General features: G+C 41.0%; 2 protein-coding genes across 5 annotated transcripts in view; one reads left to right on the top strand and one right to left on the bottom strand.

The window, feature by feature from the left end:
• Positions 1–1,673: 1,673 nt before the first annotated feature.
• Positions 1,674–22,443, top strand: man2a2 (mannosidase, alpha, class 2A, member 2). Of its 3 annotated transcripts, XM_085281784.1 has the most exons (25): positions 1,674–1,807; positions 2,975–3,595; positions 3,768–3,957; positions 4,343–4,600; positions 4,705–4,849; positions 7,138–7,309; positions 7,523–7,650; positions 7,997–8,170; positions 8,620–8,806; positions 11,150–11,327; positions 11,678–11,880; positions 12,357–12,539; positions 12,685–12,799; positions 12,898–12,968; positions 13,093–13,258; positions 14,682–14,918; positions 15,149–15,271; positions 16,734–16,848; positions 17,094–17,227; positions 17,307–17,448; positions 17,776–17,909; positions 18,139–18,216; positions 18,671–18,865; positions 18,975–19,088; positions 19,509–22,443. In XM_085281784.1, exons 3-25 carry the CDS (start codon positions 3,826–3,828, stop codon positions 19,659–19,661), a joined length of 3,537 nt encoding a protein of 1,178 aa, XP_085137910.1. In that variant the 5' UTR covers positions 1,674–1,807; positions 2,975–3,595; positions 3,768–3,825; the 3' UTR covers positions 19,662–22,443. The 3 variants fall into 3 exon arrangements, with proteins under 3 accessions (XP_085137910.1, XP_085137909.1, XP_085137911.1); XM_085281783.1 differs by having other exon boundaries at positions 2,975–3,957; XM_085281785.1 differs by lacking the exon at positions 18,139–18,216 and having other exon boundaries at positions 2,975–3,957.
• furinb (furin (paired basic amino acid cleaving enzyme) b) overlaps positions 21,637–27,009 on the bottom strand; it is a 118,392-nt gene continuing 113,019 nt past the window's right edge. For both annotated transcript variants that reach the window (XM_085281787.1, XM_085281786.1), the window contains exon 16: positions 21,637–26,750. In XM_085281787.1, coding sequence (XP_085137913.1) covers positions 26,044–26,750 — 707 coding nt within the window. In that variant the 3' untranslated portion in view covers positions 21,637–26,043. The remainder of the gene's footprint in view (positions 26,751–27,009) is intronic.

Here is a 27,009-nt window from a genome sequence, read left to right as displayed (position 1 = left end):
AAGAATATCCAGCATGGTGATTGGTATATATTTCCTATTGCCTGGACTTTTCTGTAAGGTCTCTTACATAATTTAGTTGCAGGAAATCTAAAACAGCACCAGGGTCCCAAAGAAAAAAAGGCCTGGCCTGAAATCAACAACAGCTGAATAAACATTTGCTCCTTCCTTTTGTGGAAAATTATGCTGTCATTACTGGTGGACTTTCTGGAACCATAGTACAGAAATAACTTAGAAAGCTTAAACATAGCAAACCACTTTTAATATTTTTTGAGACCTTATAAGAAGTTATTGTGTGTTGCGGCTGGAGTAAAACACATTTCCTGTAATTTCCTGCGTATTCTGCTCATTAATAACTGAAGTGACAGCAGACCTTCTGTTTCAAAAAACAGACTTCGATAAGCCACCAAAAAACAACAGTGTAGCTCATCATCAATGCACCATTATGTTTTCCACACAGGGCTTTGCTACTGTTGTTTACCTGCACTGTGGTTCTCAGCAGCTGTCACTGTGGCCTAAGACTCTTTGTCTGTTGGCATAGGACTTTGGCAAGGGTTACAACAGTCCCACTGCAGTAGCTTTATAAAAATTTCATAGAGATAAAACTTTCCAGCTACCTCAGAAAGAACTCTCTATTGCATTTTCTTTAAATGCCTGTGTTTCTTATAAACAAGCACAGCACTGGAAACAAAACAGGTGAATGCTAGTTATCTTTAATGCACTATCTATGTGGGATGATTTGCTTTTAGTCAACTGTTAATTATTAGTGTCTGATTTCTATGCTTAAAAGGTTCTACTGCCATAGTCCACTGAGACATAGTAGGTGAGAAATGGACAGCTACTGTCCTCCATTTTTCAGTCTCTCACATACATTAGTAGAAAAGGTCTTTCAAAAGGTATTAATAATTTTCAGAATTGAATTTGTTTAGAGCAAAGACGAAACGCTTGTACATTCTTGCTTTTTATAGGAACAGTAAAAAAAATCATTGAATCTAGTTTGCTGTGATGTTTAAAATGTAATAACAAGCAAGAGTAATTAAAAAAAACTTTAGTATTATCATAACCAGTTTATTCCTGTGCCATTGGCGCAGCACATAACAGACTTATTAGCCCTTCTACTGTTCACATTCTGTGCCTTCAGTGTAGGTTCAGGTCAATTTTGAAATGGGCCATGGATTCCCTTATAACATATATCTTGTTTCTTTTAAGGCTTTATCTTTCAAGGCACCCTATGTATAACCTCAGTTACTTATGTCCACCATATATGATCACTACTATACTGTTTTACTATAACACTGTTTGGAGATTCCCCCATGATTCTTCAAAAACCTGCAGGTGCCTGTCTGTGCAGGAAGCTATAGGCAAATGGTGGAAACACCACTGTACATTTAAAATCCAGTTTCAGTATAGTTTCAGTTTCAAGATTCCCTAAAATCGCACCTGTCTTTGATTTCGACCCTGGATCTAATTTCAGTAGATACGGCTAAATAGATAACGGATCAAAGCCTACAAAAATTGTACCTGTACAACAGTATAAAATGTAAAAATATTTTAATTTATGTGGACAAGGATAAGCGGAAGAGTATGGATGAATGGATTTTTTAAAATAGAAAAAGCTACTTTCTAAATGTTTATTTTACCCAAGATGCTGGTCAGTCAGCAGCACACACCCCCTTTCCTCCCATCAGCCTTTGCAGCAGCTGCTCAGCGGCGCTAGCTGCTAAGCTAGTTTAGGTAATCCGTCAGCCTGCAGCTAAATCCACGTACACTGCTGGGCTTTACACTCTTCCGGAATACTTTCCTTTCATGGGTAACGTCAGATTTTATCATTATGAGACAAGGTGTCAAGGTCATACGCAAACGGTAGTCGAGGTTTCGGGCAAAAGTGAGCGGTTAGCAGAGAAATATCAGCCACGTATTGTCTTAATGTTATCAGTCAATACTTGCTATCGCCCGTAATCACCGACATAAATGTTCAGCGGAACAAAACGACAGATGTAACAGCTGTTTATCCTAATTTATCAGTAGCTTCCTTTGCAGTCCTCATACTAACCCTTTTCCGACACTTGAATCGAGTTCACAGAGCTTCTAGTAGACGTAACCTGATGGTACATTTGACAGCTAGCGCTAGCTTTTTTTATTCGTAATTTCTAACGTTAGGCAGTAAGTATGGTAATTAAAGTTTGACAGTCTCCGTTAGAGTGGCTAAAATATTAATTATTTTTTGAAGAATCTGCTGTCGTCTGTCTGAGCTTGTGGGAAATAATTTCCGTATACAAATATTTCACTGCGCTTAAGTTTAAAGCAACCAAGTGTCTTTTGGCTAGCTGCCCGGGGATAGCAAAAGTCTTTCAAGTTAAACCTTATCACACGCGTCAACCCTCAGTCAGTATAACGAAACGTGCAATTTAGGGAGGATTTGATTTTACATGTACATACACGCATAGACTGTGATGGCTTCTCTAGAAGCTAACTCTTTATATGTCGTCATGTGAACAGCCTTAGGATCAGCTCTGCATTTCCACGTTGTCACATGAATGAGGGACTGTGGTATGCTCCGTCGGGCATCCCAATAAATAAACCCTTTCATGTGGGATGTACTCTGGCCCAGATAGTCTAAGGAAGAATCTTCTTTCTTGTTTTTCCAGTCAGTCTTAGCAAATAAAAGTGCAAGGTCATTATCCAAAGTCCTTGCGCTAATTCTAAAATAGTCCCAGCGTACAAAGGGACCGGATTATGATCGTGGATTTGCACAGAGGAAAGCAACACCCGTTACCGCTGTAAGGAAACCTGGGGCTTTCTATTTGGATGGATTTTCTCCCCCTTTGTTAGCTTTACTTGTCAGATCCAGAAAGAAATATCTTCTAACAGAGACCTCTTTACTAGTGCTTCTTTTGCTCAGTGACACCCTGTCTCTTAAAAAGTTTGGCTAAATGTCTATTTTGCAAGTTTTATTAATCTAAAATTTCCCTAACAGCTGAAGAAGACCCTCTAATGTGATTTCAACTTGGCACTTGTGATCAAGGACAGACTCGCTGTCCATGTTGCCACACTGGATATGCAGTGACTCTGCTGCTGAGAGAGGAATGACATTTGTCTCATTGTAATTCCTGGAGCTGCTTTGGGAACAGTTTGGGCTTGATTAAAAAAAGCTAACAAAAAACCTAGAAAAAAACAAAGTTGCTGTTCAGAGCCAAGTTGGTCTTTTCTTCCACAGCCTGCTCTTTTACACTTTCACTGCCTAGTGTGCAAACTGTTACGGCCCTTGGGGCCAACTGAGAAAAAGGGGACTCTAGCTGTAGTGGATTAGACTCTGCCGTGGAAAAGGGACTGGACCAAGAGAGCAGGCCCACAGCAACACGCATCATGCTGTGGGTACACTAGGTTCCCTGTCTGAACCGCTTCTGTGTGGCACTTTTTTTTTCTTTTCCTGCAATCTCATTGATTTGGATGGTTGAGCACAAGGGCCACTTTGAAGGAGACCACCGGTGGCTGTGGTTTGGCCAGAGCTGTCAGACTTCTTGCCAGCTATTACTGATTTAGTACCCTTGTCCACTGCTACTGCTGCTGTAACCTCTTCACTGTGGTCTCCAACATGGTGAGTGGAGGCTGGAAGCATCACAGGAGTGGAACTGAACCATTAATACTGGTCTAGTTGGTTATTTTCCAACCTTTTTTTTTTTCTTCCTCTTTATCTTTTCTATTGTAAATGATTGCATTCCAATTTTCTGGACCTTTTCCTCTGTACTGAAAAAAACCCTAAACTTCAGTCAAGGTCATTTTTAAAAAAAAATTGAAAGCCTGGAAAGAATATCGCTTCAGAGGAGGATGAAGCTGAGGAAACAGGTGACGGTGTGTGGAGGGGCCATATTCTGTGTGGCTGTGTTCTCACTTTATCTGATGTTGGATCGAGTCCAACATGACCCTGCACGGCGACAGAGCGGCGGGAACTTTCCACGGGTAAGAGTAATGACCCTTTCTGCAGCTTTTATTATAGCACATTTGTCCTGATTTTATTTTACTGTTTTTTTTCCAGTGATATACTACAAGCCTTAAGTCATGATAAGAAACATTCCTGCCTCTAAGGCCCGACTGCTAATTAGTCTAAATATGTTTCACCCTGTTTTTTTTTTAAATTTACATATAAATGGACACCTCCAATCATGCATTTGTTATAATATAGTTATTTACTGGTTGATATATTTTAAATGTCCTACACTCCTTTGTTGACGTTTCTAAATCATCTGCTTTTTACTCTTAAAGCTATAACTTGACTACACTAATAGAGCAGAAGAATGCTAGTTTGATCTCTTGTGTTAATCCATATTTTTGTGTCTGTTTTTAGAGCCAAATTTCAGTCCTGCAGAACAGGATTGAGCAGCTGGAGCAGCTCCTGGAGGAAAACCATCAAATCATCAGCCACATAAAGGATTCTGTAATGGAGCTCACAGACACAGGAGCTGTCTCTCCCAGTGGCCACCTGCCATTCAGAAGTGCCAACGGTTCCTGGGTCCTACCCTTCGATGGTCGTCCCACTTTCCTTGCTGTTAAGCCGCAGGATTGTCAGTTTGCTGTAGGCAACAGAGATCAACCAGACGTCCAGGTTGGCCAGGACTTTTGTGTTGTTGTAGCTACTGTAAAAAAACAAAAAAAACTTTAAGAATATTTTTGGGGTCTTAACAGGGAGCGCTAATTGTTTTATTTTAGATGCTGGATGTGTACTCCCTCCTCAAATTTGACAACCCTGATGGTGGTGTATGGAAGCAGGGCTTTGACATCACTTATGAACCTAATGAGTGGGATAACGAACCACTGCAAGTATTTGTGGTCCCTCATTCGCACAATGATCCAGGTGAGTTACGTAAACTTTACTGAACATAACCGAGTGCTTCTGCATCAGATTGTTTTTTGTGAGACAGTCTAAAAGACGTCTGAGCAGTTTGTTTCAATAGTTTGGTACTTTAGGACTTAACTGAGTGGGAGGCTAGTTTGTAGGGATGCAAAATTCATTCAATATTGGATTCATTTGTTCTCATTATTATTAGCATAATGCTGACATGATTGACGGCTTAGCAACAAACAATGGAATTAGGAAGATATTGCCAATGGAAAACTGGAACAATTCATAGATGGGATTGGCTGAGATTATATTTTAGACTGACATTTCCATTAAGTTTGTTTACCCGCCTGTGCCACATGCTTGATAACTTGACAGTTATTGATATGTTGACAGGCCAGAAAGACCTGGAAATTTTGTCCATCAGCAGTGGGAATAGGTTTCATTCTGAATTGCATTATTTAAAACTTTGCTGAAAAGTTATAAACATGTGTTGTATCCAGCTAGACTGGTGATTTAGTTACAGAAATAATCTCAGCTCTTATTGAAGAGACATGAAAGCAGATCTTATCTGAATTCTCTTAAAGCAGAAAACTGATATTAAGAGTTTAAAATGGGGTTTGCGAAGGTTTTGATGACTGAATGCCAATTTAGAGAGTGAGTAAAAGGCACATATCAAACACTTGAAGCTGTTTAAGCTTCACAAATGAACTTTGAACAGTTTTGTAAGAGTCAGATTGGGATTTTTTTCTACAATTATCCTTTTTCACATGGAACACACAGCAAGGAGTAGACTTCAAACACATTTGCACAACGGGGAATATTGTGCTTCACTTGGTGAGGGAGCTTCCTGTAGCGAGAATGCAGGAGGCAGCGCATGATTTTCTTGGAAGTTGTCATTTTGTGCTAGGTTAAAGCTTTTTTTAAAATTATTATGGAGGTGTTCTTTTTGAAACCAGGAATATATAAAAAGAAGGTTTAGTCTGCTGTGATGACTAGGATGGAAAAGTTGAGTTTGAAGGGAGTCACGGTATGAAATGAGCTGTGGATCAATTAAATTAAAAGTAGTGGAGAAAGTAGGAAGGAAGGCAGTGCACTCTTTCGCTGCGCTCAAGGTGACCCAGCGGATAGGGTCCTGCACTTTGGAGAATCCAGAGTTTAAAGTAACAATGTGAAAGAAACGGTGTTCGTTTGCTTTCCACAACACTAAATGTGTTTATTTGTCAACACTTTGTCTATTGCTTATTTATGGAAATTAGTGTATACTGAATAGAATAGTACCTAATTTGCAAAATGACATTTCAGAAAAATTGTAATACAACAAAATAACTGCCCTAATGTCAGTAGATAAATGGAGAATTTTCATAGTGATATCTGCTATTTGAAATACTAGTTCCTAGTAAAAATGTATGAAATTTTACAATGCGTAGCTTTAAAGGTCATTGTTTTGGTCATACTCCACTCACACACTCCACATATGCCAGACTTTACAGTTTTATTCCTCTCCATATTTTAAAGGTTCATATGTCATCCAGGGTCTATGTTAGCGAGCATTTCCTCTCTAAAATGATATGTTCGTGTCGAAAAGTGACAGTACTTTTTCCCCAATACTTTCTGATTTATGAGCTTCATTTCAGATCACCTCTTTAAAAGGCTTTTAAGTTGTAATATGTGATCAAAATTATTACACAGATGTGTATTGAATCAGTACTGAAGTATTGAAGCTGACTGTTTCCAATATTTACATTTCTCTTCTGTATGCAAATTGGCACGTAGCTTGATAGGTAATGTCTCATTCGCATAGTTAGACATAGAAATTTCAGAAAACCTTTCATGCAAAAAAACGATTGTCTTAATGTAAGCAGTCAACTAGGGAAGTTTCTGTTCACCTCTAATGCATTTCTTCTGATTCTGCATATTTCCCACATGATGTGGAACTTTAGTCGCTATAAAATGTATTAGATTACAACATGCAAAAGAGATATCCTAGAGGAGCTTTGTGGGCTGCAGTATACTATTGCACATTTAAAATGCAAAGAGAGTGCTTTTTAGTCACTTTTCTTAGAAACCACTTTACTAAAAAGGTTGTAGAGGCGAACAGCTCTAGTTGAATAAAACATAAGTTTTATTTTTGATCCGTGACAATCCAGCACTGAGTCTCTTTGCATGCGCTTTCTTCACGGCTTTGTATTAGCTCTGTTTGGATAAGCATTGGTAGGAGTGAATTATTTCACAGTGTAATTTGTATGAATGTTTGCCAGTGGCTGTGCAGATTGCCCAGATTTGTCCTCTTGTGTTGTTAGGTTGGGTCAAGACTTTTGACAAGTATTTCACAGACCAGACGCAACATATTTTAAACAACATGGTGGTGAAGCTGGCTGAGGATCCTCGCAGGAAGTTCATCTGGTCTGAGATTTCATTCTTCTCCAAGTGGTGGGAGACTGCAGATGTACACAAACAGGAGGCAATGCGCAAGTTAGTCATAGCTTTGTGAAGCACACAGCTTTGTTTTTGAGTAAAAATAAAAGGCAGAGAATTCAGTGAGATTTCTTTGATGTAGACTGGCCCTAAGTACAATATGTTAGACTGTGAAATCTTAAAAATAGCTCATTATCTCCTTAATGTGACTCTCCTTCTTTAGGGCTGGATTATCCTCACCTTGCTGTCTTAATCCTTTCTTTTTAACAGACTGATCCTCGGAGGACAGCTAGAGATTGTGACAGGAGGCTGGGTGATGACGGATGAAGCCAATGCCCATTACTTTGCCATGATAGACCAGCTCATTGAAGGGCATCAGTGGCTGGAGAGTAATCTAGGTAAACAATCCTTCAAGACATTTTATTATTATTCAGCGGATATCATTTATATTCAGAGTAATGTTTATGTAAAGTTCAAAAAGTTTCATACTGTCTCTGAAATTTAAGGGCTTTTGCCTTCATTCTAGTAAAAATGTAAAATTCTATCACTCCTCACACTGCTTAGTATTGAAATCCTAGCTCATCATCCTACATGCAGCAGATGTAGCCTCTAACTCAGTGGGTGCTCAGATGCTTTGTGCTACTTTCACTGCATCCCACTGAGAAGAGTGATTTCCCATAAGATGTATTCCTCTTTTATCCAAGCATAAACCTGAAATACTTTGCTTCCTGCTTGCTGTCATAGGTATAACTCCTTGCAGCGGGTGGGCTGTAGACCCGTTTGGTCACAGTGCTACTATGCCCTATCTACTGAAGAGGGCCAACCTGACCAGCATGCTCATCCAGAGGATCCACTACTCCATTAAAAAACATTTTGCCTCCACCCGAAATCTGGAGTTTATGTGGAGGCAGGCATGGGGTGAGTGGACCATAACAGCTGATGTCATCTGATTCATGTGCTTGTCTTTGTTAAGCTCATTGCCGAATGAGTCATGGCACTCGTTATGGCATTTGAAAGAGGAATTTTTGGAAGGACAACCAGTGGAAAATGGCCTCAGAAGAGCTGCCGTCATTATTTTTTCTGATTAAACTGGATGTCTGCCAAAGATTATTGTTCATTAGATTTTAATTTGAAAAATTTGATATGCCAGATAATATCAATATGTTACTGTCACTATTTAGGGAGATTTGCTCTGTAATTAAATATTGTCCAGTGTTTAACCAGTGCTAGGTTTTGAAAATTAAACTGATAGCAGTTCTAGAAGCACTGATATGTGTGTGATCATCTTTGCGCAGAGCAAAATGTGTTCTTTCTGTCAGTATTTCTCATGCTAGTGCTTTGTTGTCCTTACTTTGCCACCCTAACAGACATGGGGTCAAACACAGACATCTTTTGCCACATGATGCCCTTTTATAGCTATGATGTACCTCACACCTGTGGACCTGATCCAAAGATCTGCTGCCAGTTTGACTTCAAGAGGCTACCAGGCGGAAGGATAAATTGTCCCTGGAAAGTGCCACCAAAAACTATTGTGGAAGCCAACGTAGCAGAGAGGTAAGTCTTCACTTTGTGGATGCTCACCGTGGAGCAAAAGATTTCATGCTTAATTTTTTTCTGGGTTAGATCTGTAGATCAGACAAGTGATGTATTAGCAGAATAATCAATAATGAACATGCTGTTATTTAATGGCTCAGTATACAAATGGACAGAGATTTGCAGAATATATGAGCGAGTCATGACCATATATGGGCTGTAACACGTTACTGTAATCCGGTTACTTTTTCAAGTAATGAGTAAAGGGATTACTGTTGCAAAAAAGTAATTGGATTACTTTTACTTTCCCATAAGCATGCTGCATTACTGCATTACTAAACTGTGATTTTTTTTTTTTTTTTTTTTTTTTTTTTTTTGGTCGTCTGTGAGAGTGTCTCACGACTATGACGTTCGAGCATGCGACGTCCGTGGCAGAAACAGTACTGACATTACTTTAAGTTTGATAAATGTTAAAACAAATTTCTTCAAGTCAAACACTGTTGCATATCATTTAAATTTTGCTTGATGCACTGTGCATGAAGTTAAAAGATTAAAACTGATAAAACAATTTTCGAAAAGAGACTTTTTGATTTGATTTAATTTTATATGATGGATTATGTCGAATAAAATAGAACTGGGCTGAAAGGTCCATTGCTTTATTACATATTTAGGTTGTGTATCATGTTTTTAAAAAGTAGATAAATAATGAGTAACTAATTAGAAGTAATCAGTAATTAGTAACTAATTATTACTTTCAAGTAACTTGACCAACTCTGTTCATGACAGCTGTAAATTACAGCTCTAACATACTCTGCTCAGTATATTGTTCTGACCTTTACATAAAAAAATTGGAGTAGACTAAAATGCTTGTTTTTTGCATAACATGCAAAAAACAAGCATTTTTGTTTAGAGTATAATATGTAACTTTTGACATTGTGCTGCTTTTCAGCCCAGCAACACACAGCCCAGGTTGTTTCGCTGTTGTTGCAACTCTATTTTCTTTAATGGTCCCTTTAAAAATAAACTCAGCTTGAAGTTGTGCCAGTAACAATAGTCAGAGAGGTTGGATGAACAGAGGGAACCAGACATGGGGCCAGATTTACTAAGCTGTACAAAAAGCTCAGAGTACAGTGAAAAGTTTTAAATAAACTTTAAAAACGAGTAATTTCAGTAATGAGCAAAACAGTCCATGTGATGCGGCACGGAACAAAAAACAGGCTAAAGTCCAGTTTAAAAAAATGTTTAAAATGTAAAACCTGTAGATTAACATGTTAAAACAGATTTAATTCATTTTAGTTATTGTGGTTTAGTAAAGATAGAAATGGATAAATATTCATTTGTAGCACATTTGTAAACGATTGAAACTGGGTTTACAACTCATTCAATCACAATCCACACAGCATCATCACAACAGGTTAAAGATAGATATCCAATGGGGCAGATTTCACTGGCTGACTGGCCCTGGTCACAGCTGGGATCCTCAATCTGCGTCTTTGGCTGGCGTTTATCGTGCTGCGTCACATATGTTTCTCTCAGGGAACAGCTGGACAGTTCAGACCAAGGAATGACAGTGGAATGAGAGTTCATATGTTATGACACATTAGAGCAAAATCTTAGGTCAGAAATTGGTTGGACCAGGTGTGGCCTTGGAAGTGCTGATAGCTGTTTGCTGGATAAATCCTGATAGGTCAGAAAACAGTCATCCAAAGATTAATAAAAAAAAAAACAACAACCCCAAAACATTTTTTGTAACACACACTGTATTAACTATATAAATCTAAAAACTGACCACCCGAATGTATAGAGGAACATACCATTATTGACTGCCTGAACCCGACTAACTAGGCATAAATGAAATGACTGCAGCTTTGCCATCTCAGTTAAAAGAAGCACTTATTCATTTATTGATTAAAGTTAAAGGAGAGAACGTGACAGACAGACAGCTCTTACATTAACTACTAGTGCAATTAGAAATAATCATCCTGCCTGAGTTATTTAAATAAGTTCCTCTTCAAATTTTTCAGCCTGACAGGAACAAAAAATCAATATGCAATAAGGCAAGGAGTAAAAATGATTGTCCATGCTGTGTCTGTTGCTCCTTTGGCTCTCAACCTTTAGCAAATCTGGGACATGAAGTACTGATGCTCTTGCAGTAACATTAAGCAGCCTTTCAAGGACCTAAAGATTTTTTTCAGAGAGGTGTTTCTGTGGAGAATACCTCCAGGGGTAATTTGATCATCGTTCCACTTTCCTCTTTCCAAGGTCATAGTGATTTCCTAGAAAAGTGTCTTATGCAAAGCATAGAAGCTTGGATGCCAAGAAATATGTCCTAAGTGTCCCCTCTGCCTTTTTTTCCTCAATCAGGGCACAGCTGCTCCTGGATCAGTACCGTAAAAAATCGAAACTCTACCGCAGTAAGGTGCTCCTTGTTCCTCTGGGGGATGACTTCCGCTATGATAAAGCCCTTGAGTGGGATCAGCAGTATATCAACTACCAGAAGCTGTTTGACTACATGAATTCTCACCCTGAGATGCATGTACAAGTGAGAAATTTATTTGTCAACTGTCACAAATCTTATAGCGAAATATTTTTTCCCTTCCCTCCTGTATTTCATCTTCTTCTTCCATCTCAGTGTGTAGTGTACCAAGTAGTTCAGCATTCAACCTTTCTCATGGTAATGAATCATGCAGTGGTATTTTAACTTGCTGACAGAACAAAGAATCTGTCACGACTTGATGTCTGGTGCAGAAGATGTCATGTAAGATGAAAGGCACATGCCTAATGTTGAAAGGCTTTTTATTTCTTGTGTTCAGATGTGTTTGAAAGCGCCCATTTTTTTTTTTTTTTTTTTTTTTTTTTTTTTTTTTAATTACATGTCAATCGGCTCCTCAGGCACAATTTGGGACTCTCACAGACTACTTCAACGCCGTATACAAAACAAACGGCGTGGCCCAGGGATCCAGGCCGGCAGGCTACCCGGTGCTCAGTGGAGATTTCTTTGCCTACGCAGACCGTGAAGACCACTACTGGACTGGTTATTTTACCTCCCGACCCTTTTACAAGAGTATGGACCGCGTCATAGAGTCCCATCTCAGGTAAGGCAGATTTAATCACTAATATTGCTGACTTCAGATTTGGGGATGTGTTGGTTATCCTCTACTGGTTATTTGGACAAATTTTGGAAAGGACTATTTTGCACTGCAAAAAAATTAAGGTGTGGACTCCAGTGTAAAGGGACCTACCTGTGTCTTTAACTTCTGCTATACAAATTAACCTGCAGAACAAAATGCAGCATCAAATGTTTTTGACCAAGTTCTGTATCGAGAATGTCAGTTGACACTTGCTCACAGTCAAAAGAAAAAAATATTGGTCCTTTTGCTCTCTAACCAATCACTGTGCCTATTCACTAAACCATCAAAAACTTAAAGTCCAACTGGAAATTTTTGTGATGAATCAGTAGAGATCTTATAGTTTGGCCACTGCTGTAGTCAGATAATGTGAACGCACCTTTAGCTGACTAAAGGTACTTTAAAGGTGTCCCTCGTGATAACTATATGTCACTGTCCTTCAGGGGGGCAGAGATCCTCTACAGCCTGGCAGTTGCAAATGCTAGGCATGCGGGCATGGCAGGGCGTTACCCGGTTTCGGATTATTCCCTGCTAGTGGATGCCAGGCGCTCCGTTGGCCTCTTCCAGCATCACGACGCCATAACTGGCACAGCAAAAGAAAATGTTGTCATCGACTACGGCACCAAGTAAGAAACGAAGGGAGTTAGGACGATTACCATCTCGCTTTTAATCTTAAGTCTCTTGTGACTGGCCTGTTCGATACAAATGTGTTGCAAATAAGAAGGTGTCTCCTTGAAGTGCAGCACTTTCATTCTTTCTCATCCTACCTAGATTACTGCGGTCACTTATTGGTCTGAAGAGAGTGATCATTAATGCTGCTCATTTCCTGGTGATGAAGAACAAAGAGTTTTATCGCTTTTACCAGACGGAGCCTTTTCTGGAGACGGTAAATGCAAACTTCATGTACAAAAAACAAACGGACCTGTATATTTGTGTGTTCTTGAATGTTCACTGTGCTTTCTGTGTTATATTTTCCTTCTATAGGATGACAGGCGTGCTACTCAAGACTCTATGCCTCAGCGCACTTTAATCGAGCTGGACCCTGCAGGACCAAGGTATTATCTGCATCATCTTGCATCTTTCATCCCCCCCGCCTTCTCTTTCACCTACTCCTACACCATCCTGTGCTCATAATTGCTTTTTCCTTTTTTTTCCCCTTTTTTTCCCCCTCCCCATCAGGTACCTGGTTATGTTCAACCCAGTTGAGCGAGAGAGGCTATGCGCGGTGACCGTGTTGGTTAACACAGTCAGGGTTCGGGTGCTTACTGAGGATGGACAGTCGCTTCCCGTACAGCTGAGTGCTCAGTGGAGCTCTGCGAGTCAGATGAGTGCAGAGGTGTTTGAGGTAAGGCACTGACTTCATTTGGATGCTGGTTTCTGCATAGCGATATCAGAATCAGAATCGTGTTTATTGGCCAAGTATATGTGCAGACGCATACAGGGAATTTGGTTCCGGTGGATGGTGGCTCTCAAGCACAGCAATGTAAATCACACACACACCACACCACACACACACACACACACACACACACACACACACACACACACACACGTCTATATATACACATTACACATACATACACAAAGCTGTGTAAACCAACTATAAATAACGAATCTAACTTATATACATAAAATACAGAAATGAATGAGGTGGAATGAATACTACAAAATGTACATGAGGTGCAGCTGCAGTCTGGCAGTGGGAGCAGTGTGACAGGTCAACTGTTAAGAAGGGAGATGGCGAGGGGAAAGAAACTGTTCCTGTGTCGGGTGGTCCTGGTCTGCAGGCTTCTGTACCGTCTGCCGTATATTGGCATATCAGTAGCACAGTAGTACACAGAGACTCTCTAGAACCACAGAACAGACTCACAACACAATACGAAGTCATTATGCTCAACTGAAAAGAGAATAGCTATAAAGACATTGAAAAGCTGCCAAGTTAGATCGGATTACTATCTGATAACATACAGGAGGTGGACATTTGTGCATTTAAAGTGGGAATATTTTGCTTTTATGTGAGTATAAGTCTTATACAATAGATTTTACAGTGTTAGACAAGTTTAATTCTCTGTGTGTGTTTACTGTAACTTGGCCAGCGGATGAAACTCCACGAGATAATAACTGCATACATGAGTAAAAACAAAAGGCAAATTTTAAATGCCACGTTTTTGCACATGCCGTCGTCTTTGTGACAAAATGCTGAGTCATAGAGTTGGGGCAGCTGTAGCTCATTTGGTAGACTCGTGAGGTTGGTGGTTTGTGCAGCTTTGCTCACTGTGTTTGTGTCTTGAAGAAGAAATTAAGTTGCTTTAGAGAAAAGCCAAGAGGATGTACTGTATGTAAAGTATATGATGTGTGTTTTAAAAGCACTTAGTCTTCTAAATAAAAGTTTTACTTCTTTTTCTCTATTTACCTGCAAGTTGTTACTAGGACAGATGTTCTTTTTCAGCTATTGAAAATTACATAAAAAATAAACTGCCTCAATCTATTAAATCTTAAGGTAATTGAATTTTAAATGGGTTTTTTTTCCCAAAAAATGCTTTCCACCAACAGAGGCTAATGAATTTTCATTTTAAGCACAGTCTCTCATAAGATTTTAATTATAGCACTGTTGCTGATATGTAAATGCTTTTAAGTTTTAATGAATGCCTTGTGGTCAACATTTGCATTCCTGTGTAACACGAAGAACGAAGCCAGCATTTTAAAACACAAGCTGTTTGTGTTTTATTTTTGTTCAAAATTAAAACCTTTCTCAATCCCTGATCCAGGCGACATTCATGGTTCGTCTCCCGCCTCTCGCTCTGGCTGTTTTCCATCTGTATGACTCTCCGGACTCACCCATGACACTACGTTCGGACACTCTACTCAGGCTATCTGGTCGGGGTGTTGCCGCCCGAGCTGTGGACCCGCTTCCTGTCCGCTCTCAGCAAGCCGACTCTCAGACCTTCTACATCAGCAGTCAGTCTCTAACGCTAGGCTTCTCTGGAACCACCGGCCTGCTGGAGGTTTGTATTTCCTCTCCTCTTACTTCTGTTTGACTTTGTATCTGTTAAAGTTTCACTGATCTGTTTCATCTTTGATCTGGTGGAGGAAAAGGCCGTGAGTTTGATTTGTAAACAAATCCTTCCCGTTTGATCAAAGTGAACATGCTATGTCTTGTTGTTGCGGAGAGAAGCTTTAATCTCTTCTCTAATTGTTTTTTCCCTTTCTGCTCACTCTCTGTTTTCATCTGCAGAGTATCAAACGCAAGGATGATCCTCAGGAAGTGAAGGTTCAGATGCAGTTCATGGTGTACGGCACTCGTCCTTCTAAAGACAAGAGTGGCGCTTACCTCTTTCTGCCAGATGGAAAAGCAAAGGTATTTACTTGACTCTGTCACACGTTTACTTGTCTCTCTAAAGCCTTTGATCGAGACTCCCCTGTGTATACTGTCACAGTGTCGTCCCAGGGAGCTCGGGGCAGGAATTCAGGCAGACTGGGTACTGCTTCATTTTTGCTTGATTTAAAGACAGTAAGAGCTTAGTTGCTGTACTGTATCTGCAACCCCAATTCCAAAACAGAATACAACGATTACAAATCTCATAAACCTATAATTTATTCACAATAGTACATAATATATATATATTTTAGATGTTTAAAGTGAGACATTTTACTCTTTCGTAAGAGATATTGGCCTATTTTAAATTAAATAGGCCAACTACAGGATTCAAAACAGTTGGGCCATGTTTACTGTTGTGTAGCCTCCCCTGTATAAATGTCTGGGAACCAGAGATGACCAGTTTCTGCACATTTGGGAGATAAATGTTGTCCCACTCTAGCTTCTCAACAGTTCTGGGTCTTCTTTATGTTATTTTTTTATTTCATGATGGACCAAAACTTTTCAGCTGGTGAAAGGCTTGGATTTTCAGGTGTGGAGATATGGACATGGCTTTTATTTTCATTGCACAAAATGACAATGATGAGTGCAAACTGCCTCTAGGGCAAAAACAACTGCATAATTCTAACACAACTCCATGTCTTTGCAAACATCTGCAGAGACAACATGCTAACACAAAGCTAGACAAGAGCACAGAGTGATGTTTAAGTTGAGTGAATGCTGACCCCAGCCCACCCCAGCAGAGTGTTAGGGTTAGAGGTTAGGGCAGTCAGGTGGTTGCCTCCGTTCCTGTATGCTCATGTTTCTGCAGCACAAACACTGTGGCGATCACTTTGAAGCCTCTTTGTGTTGGTTTTTGACTTTACTTTGTGTTGTCAGCTTTGACTTCGTATGTAAAAACTAAAAGAAAAATCTTAAGTGTGTCCTCATCAGGATTAGGGACTGGTGTGTGTGTGCGTGCAACTGTGGTCTGTAGATTTATGCTGTTAACTGGCAACCGTGACAATGCATCCAAGGTAATATTATGGAATAACGAGAAAGTAATTTAACAAGTAGTGTAACAAATACCTTCTCTGTCAAGGAATCAAGTAAAGAATGTGATACATTGTTTGAGCAACAACCCAACACTGTGCATGATAAAACTTGAACCTGTATTTGTGGATGGCACAGTGTTCAGAGAGAGCGATTTCTGGAAGTGTTTCTGAGCTCATACTGAGTGACTGAATCGTGCCTGTTTTTAATGCACTGCTGCCTGAGAGCCTGAAGATCACACAAATCCAGTATTGGTTGTTGGCTTTGTCGCTTGCGCACAGAGATTTCTCTATATTCTCTGAGTCTTTTGATGATATTATTTACTATAGATGAGGAAAAGTTCAAAATCTGCAGTATTACATTGAGGAACATTTTGAAATCGCACTGTTTCGCCTTCCTTTTACTCTTTCAGCCTTACCACCAGAAAGAGCCACCTGTGGTGCGAGTTGTTGAGGGGCCTCTTTTCTCTGAGGTGGTGGCACACTACCAGCACTTTCAACAAACCATCCGCATCTACAATGTGCCAGGTAGTAACTACTCAAAACTGCTTGGTGGATTGAGCTCAAATTGGCTTTGCCCAGGCTTTTTATGTTTAAAGACACCAGATGGTAGAATACAACAACAGCCAATATGTTTAACAAAATGACAATTTAGAATTTAATGAGATTTTTTTTTTTTTTTGGAGTCTGTTGACTTTCTTTTTTTTAAGCGTGAGGAAGTCTCGTTTTTAGTGAACATTTCCATCTTCCTCTGACTTGTTTCGCATTTTCAGGGGTGGATGGTTTATCAATAGACATCACCACCATGGTGGACATTAGAGATCAGACCAATAAGGAGCTGGCCATGCGACTGGTCACTGACATCCAGAGTGGAGAGGTCTTCTACACAGACCTCAATGGCTTCCAGGTCAGTAGCATCATGAGTAAAGGAGAAATAACAACTTGTATTCAGATTTATTTGAAATGTTGCGTCTGTTTTCTATTAGATGCAGCCTCGCCAACACTACCTGAAGCTGCCCTTGCAAGCCAACTTCTATCCCATGCCCAGCCAGGCGTACATCCAGGATGGCAACTACCGCCTCACGCTGCACACGGCTCAGGCTCTGGGTGTCAGCAGCCTGGAGAGTGGTTTGTATCCTGTTACATTTTATTCAATAATGTGCCATTTTTCTTCATTTAATCTTTTAATGGAAGTTATCTTTGAAACGTGTGGTATTTTTCTTTGTTTACTGTGCATTAGGACTCAAGCACTTAGCTCTCCCTCTTCTCCCTTAAGAGGTTCTCAGAGAGTGAAACCGTTTAAATCCGCACGTTTGTGTGCTGAGCTAATCCTTTTATCATCATTAGTAATGTTTCTAAATGACAGATAGCTCAAAGTGTTTGCATCTATTGACTCAAGTCTGAAAGTTCAATACCTGAGCTCAAGCTGTTGTCTCTGGTCCGCTCTCCCTTCAGGCCAGCTCGAAGTGATTATGGACCGACGACTGATGCAGGATGATAATCGTGGGCTGGGTCAGGGCTTGAAAGACAACAAGAAGACGGCCAATCGTTTCCGGCTGCTGCTGGAGAGGAGATCAGCCAGTAACAAGGTCTGTAAGATGACAGCAGCGGTGGTCTTTCCAGCACACCATAGCTGGCTCAAGGAATTGAAAGACTGTGCAAGGTTGTCGGGTGCAGTGTGTGATTTGTTAACACCTTTCCTCATATTGTTTTCCAGTACTCATTACCAGCCCATCTGTCTTTTTGCTATCCTCTCCACTCTCTAATTTTGTTTCCCTTCTCTTCTTCTTTTCCCCCCCCTCACTCCACTACCTTCAGCACGATGGCTTCTTTGCCAAACTCTCGTCCTTGTTACGTTCTTTTCTCTCTCCATTACTGAGTGACCGAGTTCAAGAGGTAAAGCTGTATCTTTAGTTATGGCTCATAGCTCCAGTTTTTTCCCCTTCCTTCCACCTCACAGTTGTAGCCAAACCAGTTCATCTTTATGACAGCCCGACTGAAAGAAACAAATGATATCATTTATCAAGTAAATGAATGCACATTGGCAGAGAATGGAAGGCATTGGTTGCAGTTTTATCATCGGGCTCTCCATCTAACCTGTCGATCATACGGGGGCGAAGTGTTGCCAGAGACGATGCATGTGATTTAAATGTTCACATCATAAAGTTGTTATTAGCACCGTGTCTGTCTGGACTAGAATTAGAAATACGCCTCCTGCTCGGACAGAGTAATTAGAGCCCGTCCCTCATGTAGTGGCACTAGAGCATCTCTAGAGGTGACTCAAGATGCTGTAATAGTTCTGCAGTCATTTATCACAACTGTTTTAAAATCTGACTTTGCCCTCCTGCAGATGACTGACAGTGCAACAACCAGCTTCCCATCTGTACTCAGTCACATGACCAATGCCATGCTGAACCATGAGGTGTTGGCCTTACCCATTCTGCCCAAAAGACGTGGCATCCCTCCTCTACAAACCTTTGCTCCCCTCAAGTCCATCCTCCCCTGCGACCTCCACCTGGTGAACCTCCGCAGCATCCAGAGCCAGGTATAAAGACACATTTAAAAAACAAACAAACACGATTTTCACAAAGTGGAAACTTTATTTTAGACATTTCATACTTTGATTCGTTTTTCGTGTGTTTGCATATGAGCAGCAGGACCCCCTGTCTCCCTCTCCATACACCGCTTTGATTCTTCACCGTCTCGCGCTGGACTGCAACTTCGAAGCTCAGAACCTCGGATTCAACTGCACCACCACTCAGGGACAGGTCAGGGTTGAAACTCACACGCAGGATAAAACTACTCTACATTTTCGCATGATAAGAGGTTTATTTTGTAGCATATTTAAGTTCAGCTGCATTGTTATTTCTGTCATATGTAACTTTTTTTTATCCTGCCTAATGACATTTAAAAAGAAGTAATTTTGACTCGACTGCCAAAGCATCTGTTGATTAAAGTAGTCCTTGCGACAGAATCCACGCTGATTGTGAGTACACTGACAATGATCAAATAATTTTTTTATTGGCAGCACTTTTTACTGCTGATAATTACGTAGTCAATTTTGTTGATGAGCCTCCTGTAGATGTGGATTTTTCAGTTCATCTTGTGCTGTGTTGCTTTTGCTTAAAATAAGTCTCTTGTTGTCTGTATTTTTCTCTGAAGCTCTCCTCCTTTTTCTCCCTGTCCAGCTGAGCGTGTCGGCTCTGTTCAAGAACCTGGACCTACAGCTGCTTCAGCCCATGTCACTAACTCTGATGCACTCCGGCACGCCTCTGGCCAACAACACCACCATCACCCTCGATCCCATGGAGATCTCTGCCTTCAAGCTCAAGCTGCGATAAGAACGGTGCCGATCAAAAGAAACCCTCTAAGACTCCTCGGACCAACAACCACCTCCCACGCCGAGCATGGGCTGGCAACGGAGGGGTCTGGGACTCTGTTTTTTTTGTTTTTGTTTGTTTTAAAGTAGAACCACAAACGCTACAAGAGAGATAGGGTCCACTGTAACAGGACTGACTGCACAGCAGGGGGCAGGCGATAGCCGTTACTGCAGATGGCTCAAAGAGCAGCTGAACCCGGGTGAACTTTTAGCTGTTCCAAAATGACAAAGACGGCCAGAATCACTCATCAGATTCAGCCGGGTGTCTGTTCAGTGTCGGTGGTCGAAAAATTAAGGGTTCTCCTTTGCAAGGAGTTTCTTTTTCTATCTCTGCTTCATCCTGCACTGAACTACTGAATGTAAATATTCAAAATGACAACAAAAAAAAGAGCCCGGGACGCGTGTCACATCAGAGTGCAATTTGCAAAGCTTTATTTAGAAAATGGGTTCTTAATTTTGTTTTTTCCCCACAAATGCAGCGAAGATGAAACAGATCAGTGTTTTGATTTTGAACCGTTATAAGGTTGACTGACTTTTTTTTTTTCCCCCTCCTTTTTGACAGTCTCAGTTGCAGCAAAGAGAATGTGAGGTCTTTTTTTTTTTTCCTCTCATATCTCAACTCACCAGGAGACAGAAGCTACGAATCCTTACGCTGCCCGATTCCCACTTTGGTCACTATGTGATAACCGTGCGATCATTAATCATACTGGGTGACTGTTTACCTGTCCACTGTTTCTCCTTGTAGATAGGAAACTTTCTTTTTCCTCTTCCTGAGCTTCCTCTTCGCGGATGAAAAATGTGTGGAAAGACTGAATTTCAAGCTCCCGTTGGTCGTTCCTGTGCTCGTACTTCACTGTTGAGAGTTTGGGCTGTACCATACTGTATGCAGTAGAAGATTAGACAAAGACTATACCTCATATATACCATGCAGCAGATATATTGGTACCTGTGTGTCTGTGGAGTATGTTTATGTGAATATATGAAGGTTTGTTTGTTTTTGTTTTGTTTTTTTAAAATGGGAGCATTTTCGAGGTGTACACTTTCAGGGACCATCCATAATACTGTTGATTATCATTAGTTAATGTGGGTGTCTGTCGAGCAGTGCCTCATTTCACTGAAGGAAAATAATTCACATTGACGGGAAATATCAGAAATTACGTGGTCAGTTCATCCGAATTATAAAAGCAAATACTATTTTTTTTATACTTCTAGTGGTGTGGAAACTCTTGAAGGATGTTCTTTTGATTTGCACCTTATATCAAGAAAAAAAACACAACTCCAAACGATCAATCAACTGAGGCTTTGGAGGTATAATAATATGTGGCCATGCAGGTTGTTTTGAGAAATCTGTTCAGGGCTTCTATTACGTTACTTTCATTATGGCAAGGCTGTAAAACTATCATCACCATTTCCAGAGCCCAAGGTGACTCAGTTTTATTGCACTTTTTGTTTTGTGCATTGCTCTGTCCAGATTCCCAGAAATATTACGTTCATTAAGACTTCAAACTGTAGCAGATAGTGCTTTAAAAAGCTAAGTAGAAAAGAATGTTTCTCAATTTTATTTTATTTAGTTTCATCTAATCATGGATGGCACAGTGACTATTACGCTCCAAAGTGTCGCTCAGATTTCTGCCACACCACCCCATTACAGCTATTTTAATTTGATTTTTGATTTTTTTTTTTTCCCCCCATTGACTGCTGCTTTAATTGCTGCTGCAATCTTGTCGCAGAAACAAAAGAGCACGGCTGATTTAGAGTGTGAATGTGAGACCTTCTCAGCTGCGAAAAGCTAAAACTAAATTGTGGATCGAGGCTCGGGAACGCCCCCGAAAACAAAGGGGGGAAAACATTTGCTTTGTTTTGTTATGATTGCTCGGTTTGGTTTCATTATTTCCTAAAAACTTGTCAGTATACTGAGCAGAAAACAGGAAGCCATAAACATGTAGCATATGTTTTATTAAAATGGGTCTGGGAGCAGAATTTCATTGACATTTAAGAGAGATCTCCGAAGCTCGACTCTTAATACAAACACTGCCTGCATAGCCACGTACTACTGAAGTCCAGTTATGCCTTTGGTCTAATTTGGGTGAACTGATCCACCTCCAATCCCCAAAACATCAAGTCTGTTTCTTCAGATGAGCTGCACTTCTTTGTATTTGATCTCCACAGTGTTTCTTACCCCAAGGCTGTCTCCAGCCTTTCCTACCCTCATTTGCTCTTTCACAGCATCCATAGATGATGTCATCAGTGTCCAAAGCTTAGGACAGACATCTCGTAGCCCCCCACCTGTGTCTTAGCCTCACCATGTCGCGTCGCTTTACCCCGTCTCTATATTCACTTTTCTTTCCTTTTTTTCCTCCATGGGAGGTCTGCTGCTTTTTGCTGCTCCCGCCACAATTCAATACTTTCTGCTCTGGCTCTCACAGTGAGCGCCGCAGAACCCTTCTCTCCCCTCCAGCTGTGGTTAACATTTCTGTCAGCAGATTTCACTTCATCTCCCATCGCACTTTCTCCCCGGTGTCTTATAACCTTGTCATAAACTTCTCCCCTGCTGTTTCGATGTGCGTCTGACTTTCTGTGTAAACGTCTTTTTCTTTTTTCTCTCCTTCTTGTAGCACTGTTTTTGTTTGTTCAGAGGTAATATATGAAAGTCTCTTCTACTTGCATTTGTTATTCACGGGGGATTAACGCTGCAGAAGAACAAAAAGAGATGGGACGCGAATAAAGATGAAAACACAAAGTTAGCCTTTTGTAAAGGCCTCTCTTTATCTTCTAATACTTCCACCCCCCTCCCCAACTGTTTAATTCATTAATTAATATCTGGATAATTAACATGCTGTTCCTAAATAGATTAAGTGATGATCAGCAGGGGGCAACATTGAGTCGGTGTAAATGTCTGTGGATGCTGTCAGTCAGAGAAGTGCAGCGGCATATCAACCCTCTTAGACTATCCAATGCTTCACTTGTCAGCAGTCGGTCTCCCGCTCGGCATATCTGTCAAGGCGAGCATTAAAGTTTACACTTCAACTCACATGTAGTTAAAAGCAGCGGGAAGTTTTCCCGTGTTTACCACTTTGAGGTGAAGGTGTTGATGGTATGGTTGACAGCAGCGAGCAGGAGTCGAACATAAAATGCTTCTTTGCTGCTGCTGCTACATAAAAATGGATCAGGGATCTGGAAAAATGGTGCCTCTCCTCGCATTTTGGAAGGGGGGGGGGGATATGACGGGTGACTTTATGATGTTCAGCAACAGCACAGATAACATGACCTGCTGGAATAATGAGGCCCTGAGTCCAGAGCATTATATTGTGAAATCAACTAATGAGGAGCTGATTCGTGAGTCCCGTTTTAATTAAGGGAATGTGTACTGTTGCCAAGTCTAGTTAGTAGACAGCATTGTCGCAGTACATGGCAGCTAATTACTACAAGCTAAAGGGCAAGGTGTGGGGGGGAAAAAAAGGACAAACAAAATACCCACTCCTACACACGAGTAATGGCGGTGTGACTGATGGAGACAAAGGGCTTTCAAATTCATCCACTTTTTCCAAAAGATTAAAAAAAAAAAATCTACAAAACAATTTGCAAACGCAATTGGTTTGTATTTAAAATGCAAAACATGACATGCAGGAAGTGCTGAATTGTGCAGCGAGTTCTCCCAGCAGATCTAATTATGGGCCACAAAATGAATGTACCTTTACCCATGAACCCAGTTACCTGCACCTCTGTAGAGAGGGGGGGGCAGCTGCTAATGAACAAAGCTGCTGCCGCCGCCCGCCTGGTGTTTTCCCCCATGCATACAAACCTCCATTTATATTAATTTAAACTTTAAGGGGCCCGCTACGCAGAAGCTTGAGGGAACAGTTTCTTGAAGGCGTTCTTGGCAGCTTTGCTCACTGCTGCAACTGGATGGCAGGCAGGAAAAAAGAAGGCTGGCACTCTGTTAAAGCTCAATGCCAGGAGTGAAGGAAACGCAGCGGCAACACTGATATATGACCATGAAGAAGCGAGGAACCATCTGCTCTCTCTGGGATGTTTGTATGTCAGGGGCTGAATTTAAGATGCATTAAAAAAAACTATAAAAGGTTTCAACCCTGGCAGTAAAAAACAGACATGCTTTACAACAGCCAAACTTTTTTTTAATTAATCCAGCATGAAATTGATCTCAACACATAACATCCATCATCAGTTAAATAGTAAAAAAAAAGGATTAAAAATAAAAACAAACATAGAAAATTGAATCATTATCTTCTGATTTTTTTTAATCACTAGCCATTCTGGTCTTTTGGATCCAAAGGCTTTGATTTGGCCACGTAACTGCAAGTCTACGTCGTTATAGAGAGAATATAAAGCATGAATTTGTCCTTTTATGTTTGGTGTTCACAGCAGAAAGGGAGGACGCTTCACTTTGATGAAGATGTTCTGAAAGAGAAGCCCCAAAATCAATATAAAGCACACTCTGGGGGGAAAATGAAGAGAGAATTATATTGTTTCTCACCCGCAGTAACCAAGTGGCACAATGCTTCACAAGGTTAGCCAAGCAGCTTTTGGGCTGAGTGGTTAATGTCATTAAAAAACAGTGCTGCTCACTGTAATTCGGCACATTTCTGTGTGATTGATGTACCATCTCTGGTGTCTGCGCTGCAGTGGAAATTCCCACTGAGGCTTGATTGAAAACAGAGCATCCTCCACAGTTTCCTGCTTATCAAACAACCTGCGGGGATGTTTTATTATGCTGTCCCAGCGCGCTGCAGAAATCCTCAATTTAAAGTTTTTCTTAGCATTAATGAACAGCGAGTCAACTTTATAACCCCTGGCCTGCAATCTGTCAGGTCTCTGATGAAAGATAACAACAGCAATATATTAGAAGTCCACCTGAAGTAGAGGCCTGATGTTTGTAGTTGAGACAAATTAGATATGTCTTAGATAAAGTAATGGAGTAAAGGGCCAATCCACACATTTCTACACACTGCTTGGCACATGTGCTTCTCAGCCTCTGAATAAGGCCTTTACTTCTGGAGGTGCTTTGCTAAGCCTGAATAATTAACTACTGTGATTCCATCAAGGTTACTCCGAGTTCTGATTAGTTTTTATGCTAGGGGGCGCTGTTTTTTTCTCCCCCTCAGGAACCATGTATTACCAAGTGCAGATATATAGTTTGAAATTTACAGATATTCAGTTCGACACTAATATTCATCGATTTGGGGCCTTGACCTACAAATGCAATCAAAAGTTTGCAACTTTGTCTATAAAAAGCAAAAACCATACCCAACCTGAATTTGAGCTCCCCTTCAAGGTCAGCTTGACCTTCTCGAGTGCTTCCAGCACTCCCACTATTTTTTTTCTTAAGTCACTCCCTGGAGCTGCCCTTTTCATCACATGCGTCTCGGCAGATTCATCGCGACCTCAAATGCCTCGAGTAAACAACTTCCCTCTCAAACTGACCAGGATGTCACATAAAAGATCATCCACAGTGATGAGAGCAGAGGGTTACAAACTACAACACAAAACACCAGAATGCACTTTTCAGTGGAAGTGCCTGAAGGCGCTGCATCAAGCCGCGAACACAACCACGAGCACAGGAACACTTTCCTGGTGGTGTGGACTGTGATTTTGTCACCCTTGTCTCTGTAATGCTATAATATCCCGAGGCATCAGAGAGAAAATATTCCAATAAAAGCCAAAATATTCTAATCTTCCTTGTTTGCCTTTGCACGCCTGCAGCATATGGCCACAGGATAATTTTGAGTTTGCACTCTGGTGGTGGAGATACAGCAACCGTCACAGACGCACAGGCGGTCAGAAGGAAAATTCTAGTGGCTGATCAAAAATAGCAGTCGCGCTGAATGCACTGCATTGTTGCCAAATTTAAATAAGGTATGTTTATTTATTCTAGGTGGAGTTGCACAACGTCATGGTCGTGCCTCTTCAAAACTCAGGATATCTTGGTCTCTGCTGCTTAATATTAGACCATTCTGTCTCTAACTCTCTCCTGTTAGGTATCCAAGCTTTAAGGGTGTGGCAGTACTCATTTTCTGGAAAGCACTCTGAAAAATATTTGCAAAGTAAATTAGCTGCATAATACATTTAAATGGTGACAAAGCTTATCAATACAACTGACATCAATCAAATAAAAGATAAAATACATGAAAATACACGTGAAGCTTGTAGCAAATAAATACAAGAAAAAATTGATTGGCTCTTTTGCGTTTGGATGGGGTGCTGATGGGACAGTAAGGCCTGCGCTTTGTGTTTTTCTGAACCTGTGCGATTCTGCTTCACGAATCAGCTCCGTGCAGTCAGACCTGTCGTCGTGTCAGACACCACAACAGCAGATGCAGCTTCAGCTAGATTGAGCTCTGCGTCTTAATAAAAGCTGTTCTCTCGCTGTGACCGTCCACTTCCTCGCTGTCTGATTCAGACTCGTAGGCAATCATGTCCTCATCTGCCCACACAGTGGGGATTCCTTTGTAGCATATCCTTGCCTTTCTCTCCCGTCCTTGCCGGAAGCCAAAACCAAAGCCCACCCGCACCCCGTTGGTCTCTGAAAATCCAGAGGGCAATTTGGTCCTCCAGGCAGAAGCGCCACCTGAGCGTAACTGCAGCAAGAAGAAGACCCCGACGAAGGCAGCCAGGATGAAGGCACAGCTGAGAAGGGCCACGACGGCGGGGAGTTGAGTGGACGGAGCTACAATGAGCCCTGGGGATTCCTCAGCTACTTTGCTGTCGTGGTCTGCTGCTGCTGGACTCGCACCTTCTGGCTGCGCTCCGTCACCCTGGAGTCCTCCAGTTAGAGGGGATTTTCGCTGGACTTGGTTCTGGTGCAAACAGGAGGTGAAGACCAGATGGCTGTGAGGAGGGCAGGACAGGCAATCTGCAGGCCCGGTGCCAGAGCAAGTGAGACAGGCAGGATTGCAGGGCAGGCACGCCTGGACGGAGGACAAATCTACCCAGTTCTCCAGAGAGAGGTTGAGGAGCTGCTGCCCCGACGTGAAGCCTGGCGGACACAACTTCACACAACCCTGCAGGAAGAGGGAGAAGCCAGGGCTGCACTCTGGATGGAGAGGGGGCAGATTAATTAGTCAAGAGGGCGTTTATGTCAAAAACACAATGAAAATAAGACCTATAAATGATTTCTGAACTTTGAACCACATACCGTCAAACACTGTTTAAAAAAATATATATATATATTTGTGTATTATTATCACTCCCACTGCACTGTGTATTTTTACTGTATATAGTAATCATTTGTACACAGTATAGTATTTTGGCATTTTTTTGTACACCATTTTTCCTATTTTTATTTTTCTAAT

The sequence above is a fragment of the Mchenga conophoros genome, linkage group LG7 (assembly GCF_057382185.1).
Source record: "Mchenga conophoros isolate Kocher_MC1m ecotype Shallow Benthic linkage group LG7, M_conophoros_male_GT1.1, whole genome shotgun sequence".
Lineage (NCBI taxonomy): Eukaryota > Metazoa > Chordata > Actinopteri > Cichliformes > Cichlidae > Mchenga > Mchenga conophoros.
The sequence above is the reverse complement of the archived record's forward strand: the minus strand, read 5'-3'. Positions and strand labels throughout refer to the sequence as shown.